The sequence below is a fragment of the Psammomys obesus genome, unplaced genomic scaffold, assembly GCF_907164565.1.
Source record: "Psammomys obesus unplaced genomic scaffold, mPsaObe1.curated_primary_1811, whole genome shotgun sequence".
NCBI classification, from domain to species: Eukaryota; Metazoa; Chordata; class Mammalia; order Rodentia; family Muridae; genus Psammomys; species Psammomys obesus.
Window position 1 is genome coordinate 11,016,820 of NW_026585504.1, and position 25,814 is coordinate 11,042,633.

Genomic DNA, 25,814 nt, shown 5'->3' on the forward strand with positions numbered 1-25,814 from the left:
CCCACACGTTCGGGTTACGCGCGCTCCTCCCACTCTAACTTCATTTTGTTCCTGTTCCTTGTCTCCTGAGCAATTCCCACCTCAGCCTATCGTGCTGTGAACATTTCTCCAAACTAAACACCACCTTCTTTCTTAAAACAACGAGAAGCTTGCTTCTTTCTTACAGTCAGGCCAACAAACAAACAGAAAATCCTAGGGTGGAAGGCAGCTGAGAGAGCATTCGTTCAGTTTGTTGATTCGTCAAAATGTGACCCTTGCGTGACCTGCTGCAGGAAGTGCCAGGGAAGCCTCTTTAAAATGCTAGGTTCAGAGCTTTGAAAGTGAACCCCTGGCTTCTGCAGCCCGTCCTCTGCTGTTAGATGATTTTTGCTCCTCCCTCCTGCAGATGAGCCCACTCAACTTGTATCTGCCCATTCAGCCAGATTTTTTTCCTTTTCTTTATTTTTTTTAAAGCTATATCTTCGAATAATTGATTGGAGGAGAATTAACTCATTTTCTTATGTGTTAGCTGCAAAATAAAACTTAAGACTGTAAGTGACTTTTCACACCCAACTTCCCTGCCTAATGGTTAACTGGAAATGATACTGCCCCAGCAAGGTGTCTCTGTGTCTGTGTGTCTGTGTGTATGACAGGAGCTGCTTCATCAAATGCTACCATAGATTGGGTCTTAAAGAAACAGGAAGCAAAATAAGAAGTCCCTCCTGAGAAGTTATCCAGACTCTTGAACTCAAAGAGGCTGACATTGGGAAAGTACCAGATGGAGATTTTCAAGTTTTGGCAAAAATGATCCAGGACCTGAAGGAGGATTTCAATTTAACCCAAAGCCTAGAGAGGAGCATCTGCAACCCTGAGGAAGGAAGTCAGCCAAATGCGTGAGAAAAGCAGCAATGCACAAAACCCAAATAGGACCAAACAGTGACTTTCACCCACTAATCTTCAGGTTTGTAGCAATGTAAGTTGATAAGATGTTTCTGCTACTCACTAAATTCGGTCTGAGCCTCAAAAGAGCATGAGAAATAAACAACACTAACAATGCCCATCAACAGGAAACTCAATGCACATCATCTGGTTAGAATGATCTCTGTTGACTTCTATGCCTGATTCAACCATACAAGCGGAACGATTCTGTTTGGATACACTAATGGCTAAAAGTGAAGCAAATTGCTTAGCAGCGAGAGGATCCTTGATACCTTTGTAATAAACGTGAAACTGGATTGGCTGTGCCGAGCAGAGTCAGATCTGATTAACGTTCAGATTGTTGCCCAAGCATATGGGTGTTAAATATGTACATTAGAAAGAATTACTCTTGCCTTTGGCTGTCTCTGCTCACACCTCCACACAAAGAACTGCGTCTTGATGATCTCAGTAAGTTACTAAACTGCCCTTAAAAAACCTAATTTTGCATGAAGCCCTGGAGCAAAGCCTTGGCAATATTAAGCTGCAGATTTTCCATGGAATGGCATATACTTAGTTTGGACCCTGAGGCTGTAGGCATTCATTTGCTACGCATCATCAAACTGGCAAGCACCCTTTCTGTCAGGAACATAGCAGCTGCTGAACAAGAAACATGGAAAAAAACCGACGGGGCTGGCTCAGTGCTCCGTGTGAGAGGGCAGCCCTCCTGCTCCAGTTGTCAGCTGCTAGTTCAGCTGTGTGTTGAAGGAGGTGGGTGACACCGGGTACCTTTCATACACAAATTGAGATATCTCCCCGAGCAGCCCAGGAAGGCACAACTCAGCATCCGTGTTCTCCACATCAATATTTAACTGAGTCTCCCCTCAAAACTCAATCCATCTTGTTTTCAGGTATATAGAACAGCAAGCACACTGTTGATTTTTATCACAGTAAGTTGGGAACTTTGGTAAAACTCAAATAAGTTTACAAGTGAATTTTACGTTCTTAATAAAAAAAAAAACAACACTATGCGCAACTGGATATTTTAAGTGAGATGTAGTTGAAAAACATTAACTCATCACTCCTGGAATAATACCATTTTTTTAAAATTGTTTACCTGCATTGTAAGTAAACATTTACAATGACTGGAGTCATTTTAGCTATCGTTTTAACCTTATAGATGAGCATATTTTATGAGCATTGGCTTTTTACTGCTGGCATCTGACAATAATACAGTTAAGTTCTTAGTAAAATGTTCAACGATGCAGAATTTTACTAATCAGGTCACATATGTATTTGCATATACGTTCTACCAGTTTCCCACAAGTTGCTTTTGCTTAGTGAAGTTTTGCCAGTCTTCGTAAGTGGGACAGTCTGAGGCAAACAAAAGGTAAATGTCAATGTATCCCAAAGTGTGGCCATAATTATTTGAAATGAATATGCGTTACCCACCCATATGTTTGAAACTCTATAAAAGGTAGAAATATTCAACTGAACATTCACCTGCTGGGCAAACTGGAAAATTCCAGTCTCATAGGAGTTAGTGCCTCCTCTTTCCTCCTTGACATTGTCAGAGGGGGAAAAAAACATGGTCAAGGGTAAATGACTTCTGTGACCTTCATCTTCGGCAGCATTGAAGGCGAAGCAAGTTGGTTATTAAGCTTGTCATTTACATAAACATTTCTTAGGAGGGAAGAAAATTGCTCACCAATTCCGGCTTCTCCAACAATCCAGGAGAGGCGAATGAAAAGCATGACTCCCCAGATGTTCAGCATGCATCTTACCTGCGGACGAAAGTGAGGATGGAAAGTGATGCCGGGCCAAGCCCAACTAACCCTGCAACTCTGGTGTCCAGGGCTGGCTGGGGAATCCCGCCGGATTACCCAGGGGCTGGCTCTCATGTGTAAACACAGAAGTTTTCTCACCAGCACACCTTTCACCCATCCGAACTTCACAACACCGGCTGTGTCTTCTTCCTTGTTCTCGGCTTGTTCATCTCCAGGTAGCCCGTCACCATTAGCCACCCTGTCGGCTGAACCAGGGGCCACTGTCACATTCTGCCCGGAGACAAAAACAGACAGAGTCGTGAATTAACAAACTGTTTCTTAAAACTTTCGAAGTCAAATCAAAGCAATGGCCATAAAACTCTAGAAAAAAAAAGTATTTCGTTCGATAACTTCAGCAAGTAAGGTTGTTACTGTATCTAACCCTGGGAGCTAATGAGCTACCCTTGGGGGTCATTTCCAGCCGTGGATAAGGCTGGAGGATGGAAGACAGAATCTGGACCATCCTGCCACTAAACAGCACAAAAGCTCTCAGATTTAAATGAGTTTAAAATGCAAAAAGATAAAAACGAGACAATGGATTCAAGGGAGAAAGGCTAGTATGAAAAAGAAAAATCTTCAGGTGAAATACCTTAGGTTTAGATATAGATAGTCAAAAATAGGAAATCGTATTACTGCTATTTTTAATGTAAATTCACGATAGCAGTCGTGGTCTCTCACTTTGTCGAAGGGGCTGGAATCACAGTGAGTTTTAGATTGTGCTTTACTTAGTGGAGTCTGTCCAAAACATTACCATTTAAACCTATAGTCTGTATAAAGTATCAAGAAGGTTTTAGGTAAGTATTTTTCATACTACATTTTAATAACACAGTGTGCATTTTCGATTGCCAGCACATCTTGGTTTAGACTAGCTTCCTTTCTCATGGTCAGTAGCCAGGAGTCATGTATGGGATAGGCCAACACAAGCTCAGACAGCATAGCTGGTTTCTGGTGGAAGTGGAATATACTCGCTTATATAGACCTAAAAGATATGATAAACATAATGAAATCTATACACCTAAAGAAGATAATCAAGAAAGTTGACATGGGGTATGATGATCAATCCTCATTTAGAAAGACAAATGGGATGTGCATTGAATGTATGACAGGAGTCTACCACAGAAAGCATCTGAAAGACTCTACCTAGCAGTGTATCAAAGTAGATACTAAGATTCATAACCAAACCTTCAGCAGAGTGCAGGGAATCATACGAAAGAAGGGGAGTTTGATGTGGAGGAGATAGGAACTCCACAAGGACCAAACATATCTGGGCACAGGGTCTTTTCTGAGATGGACACTCAACCAAAGACAATAAGAGGATAAAACCTAGAACCTCTGCTCAGATGTGACCCGTGATAGCTCAGTAATCAATTGGTTTCCCATAAAGGGAAACCATAAAGGGAACAAGGACTATTTCTAACAGGAACTCAATGACTGGCTCTTTGACCTCCCCACCCCCCAAGGAAGGAACAGTACTGTTAGACCACAGAGGAGGACTTTGCAGCCAGTCCTGAAGATACCTGACAAAACGTAGTCATATGAAAGGGGAGGAGGTCCTCCCCTATCAGTGGACTTGGAAAGGGGCAGGGAGGAGATGAGGGAGAGAGGGTGGTACTGGGGAGGGAAGGAGGGATACAGCTGGGATACAGAATTAACAAAATGTAACTAATGAGAAAAATAAAACTTAAAATAAATAAATAAATAAATAAATAAATAAATAAATAAATAAATAAATAAATAAATTCTAGTCACATAGTAACAGAGTCCCCTGCAGATTTTACTTTCATTTGTGTGGGTTGTGGATAACGTGTCTGTATTTCTGATACGTGTGAATGAGTTCTATGATGCGTGAATTTGTGTTATATATGATGCGTGTGTTTGTGTATTTGGTGCGGACAAGAACGTGTTGAGTCATGTGTGCAGACGTCAGAGGATGACCTTGTGTTGTTGGTCCTTGCCTTCTGCCTTCATTGGAACAGGGTTTTTTGTGGTTGTTCAATGATGTGTATTCCAGGCGGAGGGCCCCAGAGTTCCTGGAGGAGCAGCCTCCTGTTCCCACCCCTCCCTCTTGCTAACGGGACACAGCCCAGCACCCCGCACCAGGTACCACTGCAAGTGCTTTCCAGCCATCTCCCAAACACAGCTTTGACTCCCCATGACTAAATCTCAGTCTTCAAAAGCGTGGAAGTTACGGGCGTGCTAACATGAATGAAGAATTGTTTGGTTACAGAACTTATTTCTTCAGCTTAGCTGGAGAATGTAGCTATTCTAGTTAATCACTCTTCCTGTGGCTGGGGTCCCATGAGAAAACCTTAGTCACCTGCCTTTTTGGACATGATTTTGGAAATAAAACCTATGCCTTCTGGTAAAACCTGTCGAGGGTTTGGTCTAGGAGATTGCTGGGCTCTCTAATGACCTCCAGTGGTGACTCTGACCCTTACATTTGGAGAATGAGAGCATTAATAACTGAAAAAGCAAGCTGGAAAGTACAATAGAGAAAAAAAATGCATATTCAAAATTTTCCGTCAAACAAAGTTGTTTTTGTTTCTTGATGGATACCATTTCTGATCACAGTTTCACAGTTCTTCGGTTTATCACATGGACTTCAGAACAGGATACAAAGAGAACACTCTAGGAGTGCAGGGCAGAGAAACCTCCAGACATGGACGTTGGTACAACAATCAATTTCTAAATTATTCAGAAGCAGAGTCAATGTAGGGCAGACAACTCTCTTTTCATAGCTATATGGAACTTGCTAACATTTTGAAGTTTTAAGTGTATTTATGTCAAAGGCTGGGGGCCAGTGACCTCGAATTTTTTGTGACTGTGGTTCCTTTTGTGACTAATGTTTAAACAGTAAATTTACAAGAACACATGCCATTTTCTTGTCTCAATGTAATATGTAGGAGCAGAAAGGCTCTGTGCCTAAGAAACTAGAGATGGAATCTAATTTTGTCATGAAGTGAATCCAGGGCATGTCCTCCAGCAAGCTACTTTTGCCTTCTTAGGAAGTAGAAATGAGATCACATCCAAGATTGTATATTTAAAAAAAATCTACCTGGATTTTTTTTTTTAAGGAAAAAAAAATCACCTTTTATGTGGTAAAGCAAATCTTGGTTTCACTCTTGGATAAATGCTTCCTTTGTGCACCAGAACAATAGTAAAATCAGTGTCTCCTACAAATGTTGAACACGATTTGAGTAGGGGTTTGTGGGGACCTGAAGGCTGCTAAGGGATTCACAGACATCTGGAGGCTGCCAATGTCTCAAAGACGGAAAATTTTGTGATCACATCCTTCCTGTAGCTCTTTTTTTCTTTCTTTACAATATGAGTTAATTTGCTTGCTTGCACTCCATTTCCATAAATGATGACCCTTAATCTTTCATTAATGCATTTTTAATTCTATGGAATGGTCATTCTTTCACCAATATTTCTATTTGTGCATTATGAATTTAGTGAAAAGAAAATAAAGTGTGTTTAAAGAGAAAGGTAGATTATTTGACAGAAGATTTTCATCTTCCAATACTTAATGCAGCTTTAATCACGTGCAATCTAAGGGGAAGTGAAAACAGAATTCTTTTTATGAAGTAAAATTGCATGATTAATCCTTATCAGATGCTAAGGAATCACTGTGAATCCTTTGATGTGGAGAGATTGCCAAGGCCTATTGTATGGTGAAAAGAGCAGAGCACAAAACAATGTCTTATTTTATCTGTTCAAAACATGTTCAGCCGTCCCAAACAGTTTCTGTGTGCTGTGACAAAGGCTGCCAGGCCACCGTCATTCAGATAGCATACTGAAAACCTGCTGCTTCCGAATTTACTCCCTCAATGTAAAGATCTTCATAAGCCAGAGTTTTAAAACTTAAAAAATAAGCTACCCTTATCTCTAGAATGTGGTTTCCTTCCACTCAACTCCAACCCTTTTCCTTAGCGGTGCTGGGGACTGAGCCTATGGTTTTATGTGTCTGGGGAAAGTGCACCGTGACTGAGCCTCCACAGCTACTTGCTTTGTTTGAAATTTGGGCCTTACATCTGAGACAAGGTCTTCAAGCGTCACCCTAGCTGATCTGCATCTTACTTGGTGGTAATGCCGTCAGGCTGTGGCTTCTAAATTCTCTAACCTCATTTTACCTATTAGGAACAAGCCTTATCATATAATCATCTGACTTAGAAATCAAGTCCAGGAATAACTGGGATTGCTGGCCTGAACTACCAGGTCTTGCTTCCAGTTTCTTCTTAATGGTGGCTAAGGCATTGTTTTTCTTTGTTGTAAACTGTGGGAGTGGATGAATGAGCATCAAAAATTTTGTATTACTTTAAACCAAGGGGGCAGCTTTACAAGTTATGTGTAGTGTACAGGACTTGATGGGATAGAATTTCCTGTCTTTTTTTGGGTGTTTTGGGTTCTTTTTTACTTCTTCAGACGATGGGAAGGTCCTTGTGATGTTTACCTTCTGCTTCTGCTCCTTCTACAACTTGGGATCACCTTCTGTCAGTTCACCTTTTTTTCCTTTCTTCCTGTCCCGTCTATTATCCTGTTTTCCCCTTTATTTAGAGAAAGAAATGGACAAGCACTTTGTCTGAAGCCTCAAATTACCTCCCTTAAAAAAAAAAAAATCTCTATGGGAGCTACTACTCTGACTCAATAGCCATGATGCTGTTTTTTCTTTTGATTAAAGCACCAGATATCTCGAGGACAAAGCCTAACATTAGCAGATTGCCATGGATACAGCACACTGGACAGAGGAGGAGGTTTGTGGGGTGAGGGTATGAGAGAGCAGAGTGGGGACATGGGGTATTCCTCTGGATGTACTAGTATCGAGTTGGGCCCCAGGCAGCTCAGAGAGTAAATTTTGGAGCTGTTTTTCCTCTGGAAAGAAGGTGAGAAGAAACTAAAGAAAGAGCCTCGGCCTTTACAGAATCATTCCAGAGAGAACCTGTCCTGAGCAGGGTTGGGGGTGATGGGGGATGGCTTAATTTTGCTCTCTCTCTCTCTCTCTCTCTCTCTCTCTTTCATGACCAAGTTTTTCTATGGCTGCACAAGAACTTGCTGTGTAGACCAGGATGTCCTCAAACTCAGAGATCCTCCAGCCTCTGCCTCCAGAGTGCTGGGATTAAAGGTCTGAGCCTCCCCCGACACCCCCCCCCCGGCTTGTTTAACTGTTAAGAACCAGAATGAATACGTGAATAGTTATGAAATAAACTGTGCATTCTTTGTTCCCCAGAAAGCCTGGCTCTGAGTAAGTAAACATTTGAATATGAAATCTTCAGTTCTCTTCCCAGAGAGTAACCGTGTTGCAAAAAAGCGATGTTCAGGGCTGTGAAGGTGGCTCAGTGAGTGGAGCACTTGCTGGTAGCCGTGGGGGCCAGGGTTCAAATCTCCTGCACTCACAGAAATAGGCTGGCATGGCGTTCCACCTGTGCTTTCAGCTCCAGAGCAGGCCGGCCCCGCTAGACTACCTGAATCATCAAGCTCTGGGTTCCAGCGAGAGAGCATGAAGTGGGGAAAGTGAGGGACATGCCCAGCGTCAACCTCCGCATACTCCCGCACACACATGTGCAAGCACATGCAAATAGGCACATATGCACAGCGCTGCACACAGAAGCATACAGAAAACACCGATATTCATTACAAACTGACAGGAAGGCAGGGCGATAGTCTGTCAACACATCTCGGAGGAAGTCTAAGCTTCTAAATAATGAGGATGGAGAGTCTTTCAGAGACTTTGGAACTCTTGTGCATTCTTTAAACAGGAAGTTTGGCCACTTCTGTGCTTCCGGGCTTAAAGATAACGAAGCCAGGAGCCTCAGGCAAAGGTATGAAGAGGGGGAACAGTAGGGCCGAATCTTTCGCATTCCTGATCTTTCTTTAAGGAATATTAAAAGTAGTCGTAGCTCGGCCTCAGCCTCCAGGATAGCTGTGTCTTAGGCCACACCACAGCTGGGCCACAGGCTGACTCCCACGAAAGCACAGCGGTTTGTTTAAGGATTGCTGGGGAGTTTTTAACAGTGAAGGGGAAGCAGCTTGGCTGGACCTGGACCCGAGTAACCTAACTGCAGACGCCGTAGGAGACATTGCCTAACTTTGCTAATTCCCTGACTTCCTGAGCCCAGTCTGCGCTTCTCTCCCAACTCAGCAAACCTTTGCAAAGCGCCTGTACAGGTTCTGTTTCTTGGAAGCCAGAAGGTGGCAGGCGTGGGGCAGCCCTCCTCACTGGTAGTCCCTGGTTACTACCCCAGGGAATGGCGTGGAAGGACGCTTACCACGCCCTTCAAGCTTACCTTGGCCAGCTGCTCGTGGATCTCCAGCAAGCTGGGCCTGCTGACCTTGGGCCCACTCACGCTGCCTGTGTTGCGGTAGTAATCAATCTTGGGGACGGCATCCATGGTGTTGTGGCCGAAAGTCTGCAGGTAGTATGTGTTGGTGTGAGTGTCGTAGGCGTGAAACGTGGTGTCCGTTTTAGCCGTCTCTCCATTCTGGAGGAAATTGTCGTAGCACTCCTGGTTTCCAGGCCTAAAGCTGATTCTCAGTCTGTTCTGGGCTTCGTCCCCGAAAGAAGTCTCTTCGTAAAGTGGGGGGTGTGCGCTGTCGCTCACGGCCGCGCTGCTGCCGTGACTCTCGTTTATGACATGGACCTGGAAACGACTGGTGCTCCCGGGCACTGAGTTGGAAGGGGTGTTTACTGACATCTTCCAAAATCTATTAAGGAACTTCCCACGTTATAGTTGTTGCTTCTATATATATTTATATATTTTTTGCTTCAAAACAGACAATAATATGGTTATAATATGGAACTCTTGGCTTTGGTTCTAGATGACTCAGTAATTGGATTCCCAGTTGGCGAGTTGTTTCCCATGCGATCTTCAGAATGATCTTCAGAGCTGCTATTAAGAAAGAAAAGTGTATTTGTTCCAGGCAGTGCAAATATATTTAAGAAAGGTTTGAGAAATAGTTTCCTTCCATGAGGCGCACAGTTTTAACTTTGTTTCACTAAAATTGCCTGTCCCAGAACCCTTGCCACCTGAGCAATGAAATAACCAGGGACAGTTTTCTGCACACTTCACTTCCAGGGAAGTCACCAACATGGGGCTGACTGCTTGTCACGTTTGCTTGGAAGTCGCTGGGACTTCTGGAAAGCATGTTAGTAGTTGATGACAGTAAGAGGGTTCACGGAGAGTCTAAACGCTGGGATTGTGAAGTATTTTATGTGGCTAGCATTATACGCTGTCTAATACATGAAGTGCAAAACTTGAAAACTTTGAAAAGTGTATTTTGCTGGTTACAAAAATCCACACATAATCAATGATAAGTTTGTCCCAGAAAAACTTTAACCCATATAACAGTAAAAAGTTACATTTTAACATGTGAAGTTAAAAAAAAAGAGAAGTCTGTCAAGATGATGTTCTGTGAATTTTAAGAATTTTTAGCAGCCTATGAAACATCTCATTTGCTCACTATTTGTGCTTTTCCATGAATGATATTAAATGAGTGTTTAAAAAAAATGAGTGTTTTGGATAGATAAGGCTTATGTTCTACTGGCTCCTTCAAATGAAATGTTTTGTGAAATCAAAAGACCACCTGATAGTTTTCACAATTCTATGGTATGTGCCAACCTTAAATACTGTCTTTGAAATAATTTTTTTGTAGATACCTTAACATTTGATTTTTTTTCCAAAGAAAACTAGAAAATAAGAACAACACAAACAAAAACTTGATTTAAGGCATTTCTTGAACTAAAACACACACACACACACAATTTAAACTCTTAAATAATCTTTCCTGGTGAAATTACCCATGAAGCCCACGACTCTTAACATTTTAGAACATTTAATGTCCCACAGTCCCAGACATCTTCAGTCCAGTCCTCAGGATTTTTTTTTTTGTCTCGGTATGAAGTGAGGTTTTTGCCCAGCCCAGACACTTACCTTCCCATCCAGGAGCCTTCTTCTGAGGAAGTGTAACTACTTTAGCATCACACAGGCATATATGGAGCCTTAGCTTTCAGGCCACAACCTTAGGCTTCTGCTCATTGGTTAAAAACGTTCTTGTAAGAGATGACTTTTCAGTCATTGGCTTGGAATAGTGGGAGAAGCCCTGCCGGTCATTAGCCCTGGGGAACCGTAAGTACCACATCAACTAGTAACTAGTAGTAAATCATTAATCCTTTCAGACAGTAAACAAAATAAAATTTCTTTAATTCACAGATTGCTCAACAGCAAAGCCTTCAAAAATATTGCTTCAGTTGTTTGGGAGTAGATAAATTTAGTTCCACAGCTTGCCTTTCTGTCTCTGTCTCTCTCTGTAATAGGATTTGGACCCAGTGCCTTACACAGACTCAGCAATTACTCTGCCACTGAGCTCCCCACCCCATTTCTAAAAATTTTTCCTTTGAGACGGGATCTTGCTATTTGCCTAGGCTAGCCCTGAGCTCACTCCATGGTCTGGGCAGCCTTGAACTTGCCATCCTCCTGACCTCAGCCTCCCACCAGCTGGAAGTAGGCCTGTGATACCAGGCATAGCTTGACATCTTATTTTTGATGAGACCCAGTGACCTCATATTGCTCAGCGTAGGAACCAAAATATCAAGAGATGGTCTCAATATTCTGAAGCTAGGAAATGTTACCTGAAATCATTTTACCTTTCTTATTTTGCCTCTTTCCTGCATAGGAAGCAAGCAGACTGAGGATGGGATCGGTGAGGTATTGAAAAGATTTCTGTCTAGTAAGAAAATCACTTTGAGGTATTCGAACTGGGTACACTTCCCAGTGGCACCACTAAATGGCTTTTCTGTCTCCGCATGGAAGAACAGTTTTTATCACATCAAGTGTCTGAGGTTTGCTCAGAGGGAGGTTCTGCCCCAGTCTATGGGTTGGTGATTAAGATTGCACATACAATCCCTCCATGCAGGTTCTGTCATTGGGTTTCAATCAGGATGATTGAATGAGTCCTCTCTGTGTCTAATAAGAAGCCATCCAAGTGATTTCCGGTTACCTGGGTGGCTCTGCTGTGGTGTGATGTGGTGATTCAATGCGAGCTGTAAGGGAAGCGTTCTCCATTTCAATTCTGGTCCTGCCACTTGCTGTCTGGGTGAATTCAGGAGACTCATTCACTGTGCGTGTGCCGTAATGTCCTCAATATGCAAACGTGGATGCAGAAAAAAAATGGTATGTAACTTGCTGAGTTACTGTGAAGACTAAATGAGCTAATATATGTCTGCTTCCAAACACACCCGTTAACATAGTCCTTGCTTGTACCATTTTGGCAATATTTATTATCCCTTTGAAACTTTTTTTCTTTTAGTCACACGAATGATTCTGAGACCAGCCATTAAACACAGGGATAGAAATCATACCTATTAAAATAAAGGGAAAGGTAAGTTGGTGGCCAGATGCAGGATGGTACAAAGGGCCATGCAGATGCCAAAGGAAAACTCCTTCGATGTTCTTAGCTGGGTGAATGCCTTGGTACTCAAGCGAGGTAATGTTATGAGGTTCTGTCAGAAGAATTATAAAGAGGCAGCTGCTCTCTTTTTCTGTTTTTACAATTACTTATTTGTGTGAGTGAGTGAGTGCACAGGTCATATGGTATATATGGAGATCAGAGGACAACTTCTGAGGAGTCAGTTCTCTTCTTCCACTATGTCTGTGCCAGGGTTTGCACTCAAATGTCAGGCCTGGCAGTAAGTCCCTCTATCCACTGAGCAACCCCGTCAGCTCTAACCATCTCATAAAGACCACTTTAATAGAAGAAATTTATTTATTCAGTAAGGGGTGGCAACTCTTGCTTAGAAGAAGGACATTCTGCCTAGGAAGTCAGGTGCCAGGATCAGCCAGGGGGTACAGGGCTACTGAGCAGATCAGTAGACTACTGAGATGCTGCTGAGACCCACAAGTTCTGTTCCCTGCGCTAGGATGATTGGCCCCATTTGGCCCTCACCTGCCTTCGGGAATCTCTCCCTCATTCTTCAGACTTCTTCCTCCCCCCGGGGCTGTGAGTGCCCCTGAGGCCAGTCTCTCTTTCTTGCTGCACGCCTGTCTGACTTCAGTGTGTATGAATTAGTTTCAGTCTCCGTCCTCCATCAAGCAGACATTTTCATTCGCGGCTGTTATCTCTAATGGGGAAACGATGGCCTTTGTTCTTTATTAAGGGGGTTCCGATCTTCTAGTGGCTGGGAGATAGTTAGGGGATACGGATGGGATGACAACATCCATAAAGTCAACCTTGGATGGTGAGCTTAATTCAAGTCCGTGAGGCAAGTGGGTCAGAAACAGAACAAGCTGTCTTGGGTGACAGACACCACCTTTCTTCCTGTTCCCCTAAAAGGCTCTTGGGTATGGCAATGGGAGCTGATCTGGAAATGATATTGGCCATCTATTCTTGGACGCACTAACATTTCTTGAAGTTTTCATATTATATCTCAATTATAACCAGCCTTTTGTCATTATCATTTCTTGCTCTGAAAATACAGATGCTGACCATTTGTCTACCCCCTCCTCCCAAAAGACTAAGATGCACGAATGAAAAATAAAAGCTATGGACCAAACACTTCCTGTTAGTGTGTGTTCTTAGTGATATTGGGAGTGGTAATGTGTTGGGAGTTGACCTGAAATGGTGCATTCTTTATGAACGTGTCTCACACCCCCCTCTGTCTGTCTGCTTTTTTCTCTCTCTGTCTCTCCTTTCTTTTGATACTTTTATTCTTTCTGAAATAAAAATCTAATCTCATGAAATGGAAAGTCTTTGTGAATGTTGTCCCCGTTCCAAATGGAACCTCTGCCAATTGGACATGAGTCGTAGGGAGCAAGCACTTCAGAAGCTCATGTCACACAGACCATGTTCTGTGTTAAGGCACTGATGCCTCCCAGCAGCATCAGCTGATCTCAATTTACTGGGTTATTCATGGGCCAGATTACCAACTGGATGTGCTCCTGAGGCACCAAGAGCCTCTTGGGTGTGAAGGCATTGAACAGTGTTGGGAACTAGCAAAAGAAACTTATTCTAAGTACTATAATTTTGATTTAATACTCCATTTAATCACAGGGAAACACTAAACTCAAGGTCCCAGGACCTAGGGGAGCTGAGACCTTCCCAATAGCTGAACAGCTTCTGTTGTAAGGAGACAGTTGTCTGAGTACAGCCATCTTTAGTCGTCTCCACCTTGCTGGAAGGGTCAAACAAGTTCATATTCCCAAGCCCAGGAACGAAGTCCTATGCTATTTCTCCAAATAATTTTTTTTGTCAACCAGTAAAGAACATAGAAATTGCTATTATTTAAACCAAGATACATAAGTTATAAAAGTATATAACCAATTGCCTGTTATGCCCTAATTAACTAAGTGCAGGTGGCTCCTTCTTTGTTTCCCTTATTATGCTGAGCTCTGGACCAAATGTCTAGGAGAATGTCTAGGACATTTTAAGGTCAGGTGTCCTGGATCAGGCCCAGCCTTCAACAGAAACTCCCATAATGTTAAAATTTGATTGGATGACCCTGACACTCACCAATGTCCCCTCATCTTGCGGTTTTCACCCTTTAACTATGCAATATAGCTTCCCGTTGGGGACACAGTTCAGATCCTGGCCACCTCCATGAACTCAGTAAATAAAGCTTTTATTCTAAGCTTCCTTATCTGAAGTAAGTTTTTCTTGGCTTCCACCCCAAACTCAACAACAGAAGAACCACAGCTAACATAGATGTTTTACGAATTCACTAAGAAACAAACAAACAAACAAACAAACAAACACTATCAGGCATCTTTCTGTGGCTGCTTTTTCTTGGAATGCCACAGACATGATTAGGAGTCTTGATAAAACATCGTAGAGGCCGGGGAGTTGTCTCAATGGGAAAAGTGCCTGCTCTGTAAGCAGAGACCTGAGTTCAGATCCTCAGGGCTCACATAAAACTCAGGCATGGAAAAAGCATGTGCGACCCTCACCCGGGTCAGGGGTGGTGTGGAGACAGGCAGAGAGCATAGTATGTTTATGTGCTCTATGGTTTTTCAAAGTGCTTTTCCATTCCTTCCATTTCCGAACTCTCACCAGCCTTCCTGAGAGACACAGCATAGGCTTCTCATCCTTGTTTCACGGATGTGGAAACTGTCTGCCCTGAGGTCAGTCTGTAGGTTCTGAAGCTGAGTCAGCCAACATCAGAGTCCTGACTCCTGACCTGGAAAATGAGCCTAATATCCTCAATCCTCTCCTTAGCTCTGGCTTTCCAGGTACGCTTGTGGCATTTTTAGGCTGTTGTATTTAAAGGGGCATTCAAACCCTATGGTTATCTCCCTCGGGAAGTCCACCAAGTTTAGACAACTGGCTCCTGGTGGCTCAGATGCGGGGGTGTTTGACTGGACACCTTGCCTCAGAACAATTGTCCTTCCTACTGCGAGATGCTGGAGCTCTCTCTTTGGTGCTAGCCATGAAAGAGGGTGGTGCAGGGACAAGGCAGGATTGGCAGGGACGCTGGACTGCAGGATTTCACCACAGGAGGTTCTTCAAGGTCCAGAAGAATGCTGGGAATTCTGAGAACCTTCACATCTCTGCAAACGTGGAAGGTCTGGTGTTAGTTTTCTGAATTTGTTCCACTGCGAACTCTGACCTATGATCCCTGTTTAAAAAATAATGTTCTTTCCTTTTTGGGCCCAAAGGCCTTTGAGCCTAAGTGTTGTGTAGCAATTTCCTCTGAGATAAGCCTTCATCTTGGAGGGAAGTTCCTTAAGGCATAGAATGTTCTAAGGGGAGGTAAAATACTCCACACTGCAGGGGAAACTTGCTAAGTTTAGGGAATAAACAACCCAAAGGCTTCGGAAAGTCTCTGAAACTGACCAGAAACCCCAGTTTCCTTCTTTCCCCAAACGTACATAAGCAGTAAGGATGACAAGAGGCCTGGAAGAGGTTCAGACCACTGAGCTGCCTCAGAGGGACTCTCCAACCTGTGCCTGCTGCCTGCAGGCAGTGCCCTGAGCTCTGGGCTCCCAGCTCTTGTGAGCTGTCACTCACGCTGGGGTGGGTTTTGGTGAGAAAGCTGTTGTCAAGTGATTTCTGCTCCTGTAAGTAACCCATCACACATATTCCTAGAAGTATCCCCAGTCTATCGCTGGTTCTCTATGTGGAGTGAGAAGACGTGTTCACATCTCCCCAAGAATACGGTCACACAGCCCAGGGCTCACGACAGCAGTGCTGGGGCGTGGAGAGGACAGGTGGGTTTGCTTCTAAGAAGTCCTCAGCTAGCTTATTAGCATACCCAGAGGAGCAGAGAGCAAGGGCAGATATTAGAGGTGGTCTGGTTTCTGCTCCGTGCGTAGAGACCTCCTCGAAGGAGAGAGATGGGGGAGAACATGAGATTGCACACAGCAAGGCGGACAACTCAACCACAGATGTTTATTGAATTCTGTGAATGGAATGATCCTCTCTCTAGCAGCACAGTTGAGCTAACTGTGAAATGTGTCTACCGTGTGTCACAATGGCAACTGGGAAAGGCATGAAGCTGGGGCCACCGTCAGGCAAGTGCATACTCAAAGGTCCCTTTATCAAACTCTTCCACTTCATCCTCCCATGTGGAGGAGGGCATGCTGCTGTACGGGTCTAACAGAATCTTGAAGCATCTGATAATGAGAAGTCCCAAGAAAATGCACAAGATGCCCACAAAAACAAAGCCGGTCTTTTGCTCCAGAGTCGGGGAGGATTCAGAAGCTTCGTTGACACTCATCTTAGCTGAAGAATTGTTGCAGTAGGTGCTACTCATTATTCACTGGTGCATCGTGATGGCTCTTCAGGGTTCCTGCAGGAGTCAATTCTCCACCTAGGTACAGAACAGACCCGGTTTAGTTTCATCCTTGTAAGGCATTGGGAAAGAAATTATAAACTCAGGTACTTTCAAGCCCTCTTAACTCATTAAAGATGGTTAAAGATATCAGATATAGATCTGAAATTGGCACTGGAGATGCGTTTTCCACAGCAGGAAGTGCCGCGTTGTTTATGGACCTATAAATCCATGCCAATAGAAAGCCAAGCACAGAAGTGATCGTTGCATCATTAGCATGAAAAGCCTTTGATTTGCTGGCAGTTGTCACCACTTCTTCGATCTGAATTTTCATCTTCATTTTTTGCATGTGGAGATAATAGCACAAATAAAAAGAGTGTAAACTGTGCCCATAGTTTATAGTCCTATCTTCAAGGTCCCTCTCCAGGGTTATTTTGTCTGAAACAAAATCTGGTTCTTTAAACAGCTGTGATATATTTTTCATTTCAACTCTTATTTTCATAGCTTCATACTTAGCTTCTTTTCCGCTATGTGTGTGTGTGTGTAAGAGAGAAATTATCACTCTATAGTCCAGGCTGTCCCAGAACTCATGGCAATCCCTCCGCCTCAACTTTCCTGAATGCTGGGATTACAGGCAAGAGCCACTCTACCTGGTTTAAATGTTGTATTCTCAACTCTAAAAGCATGTCTTAAAAATTATATGAATACAAGTGATGCCCGTCATCACAACTGCAAAGAGATAAGTACAATATCTGTGGGCATTAGCTGTTTCCCTACCATCTACATTCATGTTCAGGAAAACCCTAAAGCAGAGGTTCTCAACTTGTGCATCACAGTCCCTATGGGTTGAATAAGCCTTTCCTTCACAGAGGTTGCCTGAGACCATCAGAAACACCAGAGCTCTACAGTACAATCCATAGCAGCAGCAAAATTATCATTATGAAGTAGAAAAAAGATAATTTTATGGTTGAAGTTACCACAACAGGAGAAAATATATGAAAGGGTCGAAGCACTAGGAAGGCTGAGAACCACTGCCCTAACTAAGCATAAAATCCAAGTTGAAGTTGTGAGTTCTGCCTATTTCAGCTAACTTTAAGAAAACTCCGTAGTCTTCCTTCTAACCGGATTCTCATTCTCAGGCCCCTGTCTATGATTGATTATTTTTAAAACTACAGCTAAACATTGTAAGAAAGTTGACTTTAAACAAAATAGAGTTGTTTGTCCATTTTCAGAAAGCAACCAAGGGAGCTGGAGAGATGGCTCAGTGGTTAAGAGTATTTGTTCTTGCAGAGGATAGGGGCTCAGTTCTCAGCACACACACACACACACACACACACACACACACACACACACACAGCGCTCACAAATGTCTATAACCCCCAGTACCAAGGGATCAGACTTCCTCTTCTGGTCTCTGAGGGCACCAGGCTTGCCTGTGGTCTATAGACATATAGGTGTGCAAACCACTCCTGCGAGTAAAAGAGAATAAACTTGAGAAAACTTCACTAAGATAGAGCAAGAGATAGGTGAGAATGAGTGCAGAGTGTAATGAGGAGGCATGTGGCTTTCAGACTTGAAAGCATAGTGATAGATGCCATATTTTATAAAGTTTTAGAGCTCTATCTTCAAACTACCAGTGGCAGAAATACTCCCTACTTCTGGCATGTTGGCTGGTTGATTTTTAACTCAATAAATGGGAAAAACATTTCCATTTGTGGAGCATCTTTCTGCTAAGTTGCCCTCACAAGTAAAAGTGTGCTTAGCATTAAAAAAAAAAAAAAAAAAAGAAAAAAAAGAAAGTTTTTTAAGTAACTTGGAGTGATCTTGCCAAAGGCTAACTCTTTTGTTATTTATCCCACAGGAGGTATAGGAAACAGGATTAAACAGTTTTTTGGGTTTTTTTTTTTAATTGTCAAATGAATGGTCCTTGTAAGCTACATGTAACATTTTTTGGGAGTGTGTAGGTAAGAGGACCCAATAACACTCAGTGATGCTACTCTTGCAGAATATCAAAGTTCAGTTCCCAGCTCCCACATCAGGCAGCAGCTCAGAAACATGGGCGACTCCAGCTCTTCTGCCTCTGAGGGAAGCAGTACCAAGCAGTACCCACGTGCACGGACCCACACACATGCACATAAATTTAAGATGATAAAAAGAAGCCTCTAAAAACAGAGGGGCCAAAAAACATCGGTTCATGGTTGGTTAGTATGGAGTGCTGCCTCCTCCGCAGAGACCTGCCCTACCAAGGCTGTTTCCTCCTGGGAAGGATGCTGGTCAGGGAGTGCGGGACGTGGCTCTGACCGTCTCGGCTCAAAGGGAAATACGCTAAAGAAGTATGTAGCTCTGGAGTCCCACGTGCGTCCCGCTGAGGATGTTTCTGGTACATGTCCCAACGCAACTCCTGTCCACACCCGCTTCGCTCTCCACACGTCTCCGTCTCCAGGGTTGGAGCCCGAAAGCATTTCTTAATAAACAGCTGGCCCAGTAAACTCTGCCTCGGAGTCTGGCTACTACAACAATTAACGTCACAAAAGATAACACACCTGAGCAATTTTAATTCTTTGTTCGTCTTGCCATCAAGCAGGGGTAAGAGGACTGCTATTACCATCTCCGCTAAAAGCAGTTCGGTATTTTAAAGACATCGCAGAGTAAATGTGTACACCCGGTCCTAGCTGGTAACAGGAGAAGCCGGTCTTAGGCTTGGGCTAGTAATGAACCCACAGACTCTGTTATCCAACCTACCAGGCAACTGAACAAGCAAATCAACAAAAGAGGCGTTTTCCAGAAGCAGCAACGAAGCACACAGCTCGTGCATTTCTCCTGAACTAAAACAGTCTCTCCCTAGTAGAGATACAAAAGCGCCGCCCCCCCATATATATGCCACATCATGCTTTGTACTTAGATTCTTAAGACAGCGACTTAATGAATTAATGGAAAAAAAAATTAACCATTTCTAAATTAGTATAGTGTCTTTATTTGGTAACTATTTGAACTATTTAAATAAATTAAATATTTACACAATGGATATATACAGTGGATACAATCTTGGAAGAATAGAGTTATTTTTTAAAGTATGAATTCTTAAATATCCAGAGATCTTGAAATTTCGTTTATTAGTAGCTGACATGACCAAGAAAACTTCCATTTGGTTTCAAAAACTGGCCTTGAAGATAACCAGAAGTCAACAACTCAGCATTCCCTCTCTCTCCTATTAAAGTGATTAATGAAGGGTTCTCAAAAAGACATGGTTTTTCACCCTCAGAGATGGAGAATGTGGATTTTTTTTCCAGGCAACTCTGTGAATCTCCCTTGTTTTCTAAGGAAACCATATTATTTTCATCTTTTTTTGAAATAGTAACATTTACCAGAGAGTAGAGATGTCAATTTTATAATTGATCTCTGTGAGTTTTTAATTAGCTTAAAATTTCTGGTGTAGCCAAGCATGGTGACACATTCCTGTAGTTCCAGCACTCAGGAGTCAGAGGCAGGCGGATCTCTGTGAGTTGGAGGCCAGCCTGGTCTACAGAGAGAGTTCAGGACAGCCAAAGCTACACAGAGAAACCCTGTCTCAAAAAAACTAAAATAAATAAAATAAAATAAAATTCTTGTGTGGTTACTCCTTGTTACTCCTTTTCCACTGTTCAATCTTTGGCTGTTTCCCTCTGTCAGGAAGGGTGTCGTGAGACACTTCAAAATCTTCTGAGTTGAGTAGGGATGTGACCAGCGTGTGGATAAAGAATTGCTTAGTAAGTGGAAAAGGTTGCCATGACAACAAATGTAATTTGCAGCATTCTATCTCTCTATCCCTAGAACAAATACAGAAGAAACGCAATGCTATCAGAAACTGGAAAGCTTCTGGAAAGCTACCCGACACTTTGAGGATGAGATCAGGAAGTCAAAGGTTGAACGAGTTTAAGACAACATAGAGTATTTTCTTAACTTACTCACTGAAGAAAAAAAAAATGTAGAGACTGAAATATGCCAGCACTTTGCTTGGTGCTAGGCACTGTTGAACCTGGTAGTAATGCACCGTACTGGCCATTATGCCTTTATGGAAGAGGCAGACATAATTATTTTAAAGTCATAAATAAAAAAGACATGACTCCTTAGCCTACTCTGTTTTTCATAGCTTGGAGATATGCTTTCAGAAATGACCGACCAAGGAAAAGCTACTGGAGTTACGAGTCCAGGCAAATGCTTCAGTTTTCACAAGGAAGAAGAGGAAATTATGGAAATGATACGTTGATAATGTGTGACTAATAGACGTTTGCTAGGTAATTGCCGGCGCTAAGAAGGCACTAATGAGAACATGGGTGAGAGAGAAGCAATGCTGATGGCCCTGCAGACATGGCTCAGCAGTTAAGAGCACTGGCTGTTCTTCCAGAGGACACGGGTTTTCACACTGCAGCGTCTTCAAAGAAGTTCACAGTTATCTGTAACTCCAGTTCCAGGGGTACAGACAATCTGATACCCTCTTTTGGCCTCTGAGGGCACCAGGCACACAGTGGTCACAGACATACAGACAAGCAAAATAATCATATACATGAATTAATAATTGGGGCTGGAGAAATGGCTTATCAGTTAAGAGAACCGTCTCCCAGACAATCCTGAGTTTGATTCCCAGCAACTACATGGTGGCTCACAGCCATCTATACTGGGATCTTACGTCCTCTTCTGGCGTTCAGGTGTACATGCAGGTAGAACACTCAAAAATAAATAAATCTTAAAAATAAAAATTGAAAAAAAAAAAAAAAAGAATGCACAAGAGAAGCAGTCCTGTATTCCTGAGGCTTCCATCGTCGTCAAATGTCGTATCATCGACTTAAAAGAGAAAAAGTTCATCTTGGCTCTCTGCTTCAGCGGTTTCAGCCACAGTCATGTGACCCTGCTTTTGGTTCTAGCACAGGAGGGCTGCCCACTCAGTGGCTGGAGGGAAGAAAGGGTCAGGGCCTCGCTGTCCCTGTCAAGGTAATCTCTGCAGACCTAACTTCCCTTGACAAGGCACATCTGTTTCTAACGGTCTCACTTTCTCCCAAGAGGCCAGTGACCAGGAGCCAGGCCCTAACAGATGGCTCTTCGAGGAAAACTTCAGATACCAACAGCAAAATTAGCCTTCTTTTGCGAGTTTGCTGCTAATATGATGAATTGGGGACGTGGGGCAGCATGATTTGGTGACTTTGGCAATTCATGGGCTTTTAAAAATAATCCCTTTGTGAGGAAGATGTGAGATATACCTGGCTTATAGTGTTTTATGTAGATTCATTATCTACATAAAACTGGGCTGCCCTAATAAATACCAGGCTTTGCACATGAAGACAGATCTTCAGTGTAATATCACAAAGGTCTAGCCTTAGCTACACACTCTTCCATGCTGAACAACAGTGACGAAGTTGAAGACATTCAAGTGATGATTACTAACTTTAACATAAAGCTTGGCTGAAAATACAGGTAGCTAGCAGAGTTGAGATTCAAAACATTTCCAAAGACTTAAATTCTGAAATTAGCAGAAATGTTTACAAAGGTCTTGTGTTTGAATATGAAGGACGGAAATGTGTCATCTGAAAACCAGGGAGATATTGTTTCATAATTTACATGAAAGAACTATCCAAACTGCAATTCATCAAACATTTATGTATGTTGAAGATGTAAAGCAATTGCTTGAAAAACAGAGACAGTCTTAACTTGGATGGGAAAAAAGGGTCCAAAATGGTAATGTCATTATTACACCCCTGTTAAACACAAATGATTAATAGGTAGTCAGTATAATTGTATTCAAAATATTTATTGCACTTTTGTTACGTGGTAGTAGATCTGGCCTCTCCACTCAAAGAGCTTCCAACTAGAAAGGGCGAGGAGCCATGTTCAAACAAGAACAAAATAATTCAGTCTTCTACATGGTAAATGAAAAAAAAAAAAAAAAAAGCAAACTACATTCAACGTTTACTGCATTTCTCTTAGGTAGTAAGAGAATTTTATCTCAACAACCATACTGATTAATTTTATTATCTTCTACATCTTTAGAAGAGAGGTGTTGGAAACAGCTTTCATGTGAGAAGCAATGAAGAGCTACATGAGTAAGTAGGTGGAATAGGGTGTGGGTTTGAAGGATGTTTATAAAGATAGGACTTGGCATCTGATGAAATGCAGTGAGCCACGACAAGAGACCCATTAGTGATAGCTCCACCCGGCTACGCTTGAGCAATGTAAAAGCAGCATTTGTCACTAAACAGAATGGAAAAACAGTATAGATTTACAAAGTAAATGTAAATTTGGGCATCATCAACTTGTGGTTCTCGCGTAAGGAGTCAACCCAGATAATTTTGTGCAACATGAAATTCCTATTGGGGAAAAATACGTTAGGTGTGATCATCAAATAAAACTGACATGCATGAACGAATGAAGGACGGAGAGATCCCAATGCATAGAGGTATTTGCAACCTTAAACTTCAGAGAAGGAGATATTATTGAAAGGGAACACTGAAGAAGAAAGTAGATACATCACACATCTGAAGCGTTTTCTGGGATAGACTTGTTCTAGGCAGATCCAGGACAATACTGTTGCAAGTCCAACAAGATGCCGTTTGCAATTACCACATAGGATTGCATGTAGAAAAAAAAAAAAACTATCAATAAACCATAAGCCATGTCTCTTTTGCAGAGGGAAAATAAGATATCCCGGTGGACTCATAAGAAGTGCTCTGGATCACGAGTGAATCCACAGTGAGTATTCACGCAGAACTAAAAAAGCCACAGTTTCTACATGAAGCATTGAAAGTGGGAATGGAAACTGAGTGCCGACAAACAAGGCCTGATGCTGGAACTATTTCATCATTGTAGAAATTTCTAGAAGGTTAATGAATTGAAGAAAATGCGATATAATGGCTAAAAAGGGAATGGAATTGGATGGTAATAAAATTTGACAAAACAAGGTTTATTTGCAAAGAAGTTAAAGGCAGAGAAGGATAATACATTCAAACTTGAATCATTTTCAATAAGAAGAACTTATCCAGATATTTGATTTTTCAAAAGAAATTTAAGTCAATTCATCTAATGTTTAAAGAACTGTTGCAGTTTCCATTTTTAAACAAAATTTGAGTTGAGAAGGATGATTTTGTTAACATCTTAAAAGAAAAAACTTAGACTTTAATGTTCCTCTTTAAACAATGAGCCGATCTAGGAGAACTGTTTTAAAAAAGATACACAAAGGTCCAAAAGAAGCATGCTTATTGAGGCCAGCTCTGTCTAAATAGGTAGATAAAAGCAGAAATGCCAGCACATTAGCCTTCATATTCAAGACATGCATCAAGCACTCGAATGCTGGTATTTGAGGCCTAGCTTTTTTCAAATAATTTCCCAAACTTTTATATATCAATTGACATAAAAAAGTGAATACCTCATTTCAATACCAACACCAAGTCTGATGTTTCTGAAAACCCATCACTATTTTCTGAGTTTTGTGCCTTCCTACTGAGATGGAGCATATTATATAAAATATTGTCAATAACAATATCATAAACAAAAAGAAGTCCTCAGTTACAACTCTGACTACTTCATGATGAATAAGGTCTCAAAAACACTTTCACCTAGAGATTAAAACACATTTTCATTTTCTGTAACTGGAAGAGATAGGAAAGAAAAGACTCATTAGGTTCTATAGAACAGTTCTTCTAAAGCCTATGTCAGGAGGAAAAATATTTTAATACCATATCCACTGAGAAATAGAAAAATGAGTGAAATATGAGAGAAATCGATTACAAAGGAACAAAACCATGAATTGATATTTAAAAAGCCCATATGAAAAAAAAAACAGTTGTGAAAACAATAAGGGAATTAAAAAAAAAAAAGAGTTGGATATAAAGCTGAATCCAGGTAAAATTTGCTTTAAATGTGATACACCATAAAAGTGGATGACATCATCAACACTGCTCAGATTAAACACCAGAATCTCTCTCTCTAATGACTGAAATATTAAAGTGTATTTTTATATGACTTCTGCTACTGATAAAAATACTGCTTGCAACTCCATTCACTAGAATTCATGATTAAGTACTTCGGTAGTGAGCAACCAGATTCAATGTATCTCTTTTTCTTTCTCAGCAAGGGTCAGATACAGGGCTCTGTAAGTCCTGATGAGTCATAGCATTGGGCCACAGCAGTACCTGTAGATATCCAAAGGCCCAGTGTCATGGAGTTGCTTTGTAGTTAGCAACAAATAACTGATGGTGACAGCCAAGTCCCCTGTGCTCAGTTATTTAAATCATATCTTGGTGGCCAGTAACCCACCAAGGAGATATATATAATATATATATATATATATATATATATATATATATATATATATATATAAAGACATATATATATATATGTCTTTAATGTCCATGAGTAAACGTGGTAGGCATTTTTTTCCCTCTGTGAATTATTTACTGATTAGGAGTTACCTAATCCTCTTTTCAAAAAACAGTTATTTACTTGGCCCACATAACATGCAATTGCAGAAGCCAATGGTAAAATGTAGGCACCTCCTAAAAATACAGAAGAACCCTGTATGTCTTTATTTTAATCAACAGGTTTTCCCCCCTCTTGTTTATTTATCTAACAACATCACAAACATTAAATCTGAAGTTGTTACAATTGAAGTACAATATGATATTCTAGGTAAAACGTATTTTAGCGCTAGTCATTAGACAAAAGTCTCTAATGAGAGAATGCTTGCAATTTTATGAAATGAGACATGCAAACTCAAGCTTAAAAAATAATGAGCCCTTCTGTACATGAATAACAGACTCTTCACCAAACACAAACGTTAAATCCTATTTAAATAAGGAACAGCAGAAAGCGTTACTGAGGCCCCATCTGTACGGAGCTGTCATTTAGGAATGAGTGTGTTGGAATCAAAGGAAAACCTTAAATTACAAACCCAGATGTCTTCATCATGCTGAAGTACATGCATTTTTTGATTTCCTAGAGTTCCAAAGCCTCAGGATCTTCAAGAATCTACCCAAAGCTCTGAAGACGTCAGCTTTGAGGGATTTTCCTTAAGAAAACATCTGGGTGGCTCCTCAGACCCCAGCCCTTCCGAAGCGCTGGTGAGCTTGATCTGAAAATTTTCACTACGCCTCATTAGGGAAGCCTAGACCATCGTTCGTATTCTACCTTGTGCTGTCTCCAGCTGTCTTCTACATATTAAGCTGCAGGAAGCGTGGAAACTTCCTGCAAGACATTATGGGAGAAACACCTGCAATCTGTATACAGACAACACATTTTCTTTCTTTTTTGACAGCATCAGCAGCTGCAGAGGTTTTTTTTTTTTTTTTTTTTTTTTTTTTTTTTTTTTTTTT

General features: G+C 41.7%; 2 protein-coding genes across 7 annotated transcripts in view; both read right to left on the bottom strand.

Annotated features, from left to right (window-relative positions):
* The window catches only part of Slc12a1 (solute carrier family 12 member 1), a 75,348-nt gene extending 65,933 nt beyond the window's left edge, over window positions 1-9,415 (bottom strand). For all 3 annotated transcript variants that reach the window (XM_055620895.1, XM_055620807.1, XM_055620977.1), the window contains exons 1-3: window positions 9,002-9,415; window positions 2,820-2,951; window positions 2,603-2,678 (exon numbers count right to left, since the gene is read on the bottom strand). In XM_055620895.1, the coding sequence (XP_055476870.1) occupies window positions 2,603-2,678; window positions 2,820-2,951; window positions 9,002-9,409 (616 nt within the window). In that variant the 5' untranslated portion in view covers window positions 9,410-9,415. The remainder of the gene's footprint in view (window positions 1-2,602; window positions 2,679-2,819; window positions 2,952-9,001) is intronic.
* Window positions 9,416-16,074: 6,659 nt separating this feature from the next.
* Window positions 16,075-25,814, bottom strand: part of Ctxn2 (cortexin 2) — a 10,374-nt gene continuing 634 nt past the window's right edge. For 2 of the 4 annotated variants that reach the window (XM_055603634.1, XM_055603641.1), the window contains exon 2: window positions 16,075-16,515. In XM_055603634.1, the coding sequence (XP_055459609.1) occupies window positions 16,213-16,458 (246 nt within the window). In that variant the 5' untranslated portion in view covers window positions 16,459-16,515 and the 3' untranslated portion in view covers window positions 16,075-16,212. The other 2 variants (XM_055603636.1, XM_055603635.1) reach the window with 2 other exon arrangements.